A 4,113-nucleotide genomic window follows, 5' to 3' on the forward strand; every position below is an offset into this window, starting at 1 on the left:
CCGGCTTGAACAAAACATCATCAGTGCTATCAGCTGCCATGTCGTAATCTATTCTCTCTTTTTTGGCCTCGGGAAAGGAAGGCATCATTCCACCTGGCGCGGTGAAAAATTTCCCTCTGCTCCACTGCAATAGGGCTACAAGAGAACCCGAGAGCAAAGTCCGCCCTTACATCACCCACCCCGTGAGACACGAGAACCCTGCATGGGTCGATTTTGACAGCATTCGCGGACGAAAATGAACCTACTAGTACTCCGTGCTACTAGAATCAATTGACCTCTAACAGAAGAAGGAAAAAAAGTTTTCCATCGAGGGTTCTATCTCGGGGCCGATTTTTTCCCCCGTCCTCACTCCCTTGGAATTTTTCACTCCAATTGCAAACAAGCAAGTTGCGTGTTCGACAACCCCCCTGCCTGCTGGGCCTCGGTCGCCCAGCAAGAAAACAAATTCCCCTTGCCATCAATAACGGGAGGATTCCATCTCCCGAGTTTCATCTCCCGAGACCCCATCTCCGTTCTCCTCCCGCGCTACTCATTCCTGACCCAAGATATTTCCCCCCAATCCCGGTCCATAACAATGGGGAAGGAGAGAAGGAGGGTCTGTCCATAAACTCCTCTTGCATAAACATTATGCAGGTGCTGTGAAGATTCTTAACTTTGGAGGCAGACGGGGCCCCACCGCGTCGCCTGCTACTGGCTCACGGCCAGCACCACAAGGGCGAACATGTGTTGTCGTCTCTGTGGTTTCAAGAACGCCGCCTGGACAGGCTGACGAACAGGGACGAGCCCTTTATGCGTATAAACCTATTTTTTTGCCTTTCCTTTTCATATTGATTACATTTTTTCATGAAACCAAATGGATCTGCGTACGGCAGCAGGCAGCCAATGACGAGCCGGCAGACCCCTTCTTCGCTCTTCTGCCTTGTTGGGCCAGCCCGTCTCGGAAGGGGACCAGACGCAAGCTGGCAAGCTGTCGATGCACACGGAGTACAGTGTAATGTAATGTCCTGTAAGCAAAGCCAGTCCGCCCACGTACGTACAATGGCCATTTCTCGCATACACGTACGAGAGCGACTGGTGAAACAGACGCAGGAATCAGTTCCTTGACCCCTCGGCACAATCATCAATTCTTTGTAAGCACCAACCAACCCACGCCTTCGACATCCGCAGCGCCATGCCCTCCGAAATATGGTGCTCCCCATTGAAAGTCGAGAAGCCCCTTCCGTGCACTCCGTCCTACATACTAGTAGCAATAGTCGTTTTTTTGCCACCGCCAAAAAAACAACCATGGCTCTGGCGTGCCCGCCAAATCTCCAAGCCTCGGGGTACAGTGGGCACTTGATAGATCTGGCGGGCGGCGGACAGGCGGCCACGCCCGCACCCCATGCCTTCATGTTTAAATTTCGTCCCATTCGATCACTGACCCAGTCGGTACACGTCGCCTCCTCCGCCTGTCAGATGGGACGTGGAGGTCCAGAACGCGGCCACGCCAACTCTAAATCTGCCACCCTTTGCCCATCAAGTACTACTCCTCCCCCGGTGCGAGCTCGCAAAAGGGATAGACGATTTCGGCGCCTGCTCACCCGGCGTGGCTTGGGGGGGCGAAGAAAATTTTCCCTTTCTTTCTCCCCCGCTTGTCCGACAGAGGGCCCCAAGTGATGCTACTCGGAAACCGTTTGGGGGTGGAGTATGGAAGGGCCGGGCTGGTTCGGATATCAATGGGCGGCAAGCCGTTCTTTTGTTGGCTTGTTCCCCATGCCGGTGTCGGAACCAAAGGCCCGCGTGCAAGCCGGATGGCGGTTGAATCGTCTTTGTGTTTTTCGTTTTTTTATGGCGGTCGTCGTCGTTTGTGAAGTGGCGAATTGGCTCTCAATGCCTTGGGACCCATATTGCCGAGTTACAGGTTGTTTTGGTGTCGTAATTGGCGTGTTTATGCAATACGTGGGCTTTTTTTACGTACGCACAATGCACAAGGCACGGCGTACGACGATTGGCATTGGTATGATGGGTTCTGGCTCCGTCCTTGGGCCTTGTGTCAGCTTTCGAACCCAACCCGTTCGGCCCTATCAACTCTTCCAATTGTCACCCAACGTCCGGCATGATTGCCAGCTAGTTTGGTCTTTACTAGTCATGGACCTTTTCAATCAACATCACTTATGCGAGTGGGGGTGGGGGACTGGCAACCCAAAAGTTTACTTTGGCCGTGACGGAACGGTGCTTCTATTGAATCAAGCAGCCATAGGCTAGTTCGTGCTTGTAGCTATCCATCCAGTCGCTTGTCGTAATCTATCTCCATGTGCAGGTCTCTCATGTACCCCATCTCTGGGCCATGTGTTGCTGCCAGCTTCCCCCCCCTTCCAACCTGGGCCACATGTCGCCCGTCTGGCTCCGTTGCGCCATTGCATTCTCTGTAACAAAAAGCCAAGTCCCGTCTATGCCAGACCCTTCTGTCTTTGGTGTCGGCCGACTTTGCATATCCCGAGTATCATCATATTGCCTCAATTCCCAAGTCCAATTGCTCCCCGTGCCATGCTAGTAGAAGTAGTAGTAGTAGTAGTAGTAGTAAACAGTTTGTGACACCAACTCCAGCCTAATATGTGTGACACAGAACACCTCGCCTAGGCCGCCCATGTCCCATCTTTCCCAATGTTTAACAAAAAAAGCGTAGAAAATACAGAAACAGTTTTTTAGTGGTCGATATGCATCGCTCCGTGTAATGCCGTCTTGATACAACAAACAATTCGACGAAGAAAATAGTGTATAGGTGGGTGGGTGGGTGGATAGCCGAGCCAGGCCATCCACGTCGTTCGGTGTTGCTTTTAATTGAGTAGAGTTTCGTGGTATCAGTGTCGTCAAGTTAAAAATAATACTTTTTTTTTCAAGTGTAATGTAGTCGAGAGTGAAGCGAGGTTCGGGCGTGTGTATTAGTACGATCGTCGACGTTGGAGCCTGACATGCTCAAACGAAATGGCATACGCTTTAAGCTCTTGTTTGGCATTGTCAGACAGCTGGTTGGGCTCGCCCGTCGTCGACGTACTCTGCATGGAGCAGAGGCTGCTGTGCGAGCTCGATGGGGTCAGGTTTGCAGCATAGGTGGAGGTGGACTGCTCAAAAGTAGAGGCGGTGTGGTTGCTGCTCAACGACAAGCTGCGAGCAGCAGACGAGGCACCGTAGGCTTGGGGATTGCCAAAGTCGTACGCTGGCGATAGGTAGAACTTTGGCCTTGATGGTGATAAGGATGACGACGACCGATGGCACAGGCTTGGTGAGGGAGTCGACCACGGATAGCCGGCCGGAGCAAAGGCTGGTGAGCTTGCTTGCGAGCTTGGTGTTGACGTCTTCTCTTGATCGGCCAGTCTGCAGGATTCAGAGCAGTATGCCGCACCGTCGACCTGGACCTGCTTGTCACAGGCGAGGCAGAATTGGTGTGCCCAGAGGTTGAAAGCCATGGTAGCTAATGGGATGTGGTGGGTGGTTTGGTCTGGTTTGGTTGTGGTGAATATCGGAGCAGAGAAAGCTGTCCAAGAAAGTGTTCTCAGAGTCCCTTTTATGAACCCCGTGAGTTCAACGTATGTATGACTGTTACAGGCAGAACAAAGACGTATCAGACCAGGGGGCAGCTTTTGTTAGCTGTAGTGGGGAGCGGATGTTGAGATCGTGAGTCAAGTCGAGCGAAAGCGGGACGGGCTGATGCAGTGGGTTTTGTATGGGTGGAGTGCCCGTTGCATTTGATTGCCTGTCAAACCGAAAAGGCTCAAGATGGGTCGACGATGGTGTCGAGGACAAAGGGACAAGAAAACCAAAAGCCCAAGACAAGATGGGAAGAGACGGAGAGAGAGGAGATGCAAGATTGGGAGGAGCAGCGTTGAAGAAGATGAGGGCAGGACATGTAAGTATATGTATGGACTGATGGGATGGGTGTGCATAGTTGCGGCGTGGGAGGAGAGGGACGCGCAGAAGGACAGCCTTGGGGCGCGAGAGACATGGATAGACAGGGGATCGATCAATTGGCCATGGGCGGGCCATTGGAGTGCGTGCGAGCTGCCGGGTGTGGTGTGCTTTCTCGAGGCACCTGGGGGGAGGGGTGGCATCAATGGCCTCGCCGGGGCCAAAGGG

General features: G+C 52.9%; 1 protein-coding gene across 1 annotated transcript; it reads right to left on the reverse strand.

Annotated features, from left to right (window-relative positions):
• Positions 1–2,921: 2,921 nt before the first annotated feature.
• Positions 2,922–3,446, reverse strand: MAA_08820 (uncharacterized protein; the record flags this gene model as incomplete). Its single annotated transcript, XM_007826818.1, has 1 exon — positions 2,922–3,446. One exon carries the CDS (start codon positions 3,444–3,446, stop codon positions 2,922–2,924), a length of 525 nt encoding a protein of 174 aa, XP_007825009.1.
• Positions 3,447–4,113: the final 667 nt, after the last annotated feature.

This window comes from Metarhizium robertsii (assembly GCF_000187425.2).
Source record: "Metarhizium robertsii ARSEF 23 chromosome Unknown MAA_Scf_1, whole genome shotgun sequence".
Lineage (NCBI taxonomy): Eukaryota > Fungi > Ascomycota > Sordariomycetes > Hypocreales > Clavicipitaceae > Metarhizium > Metarhizium robertsii.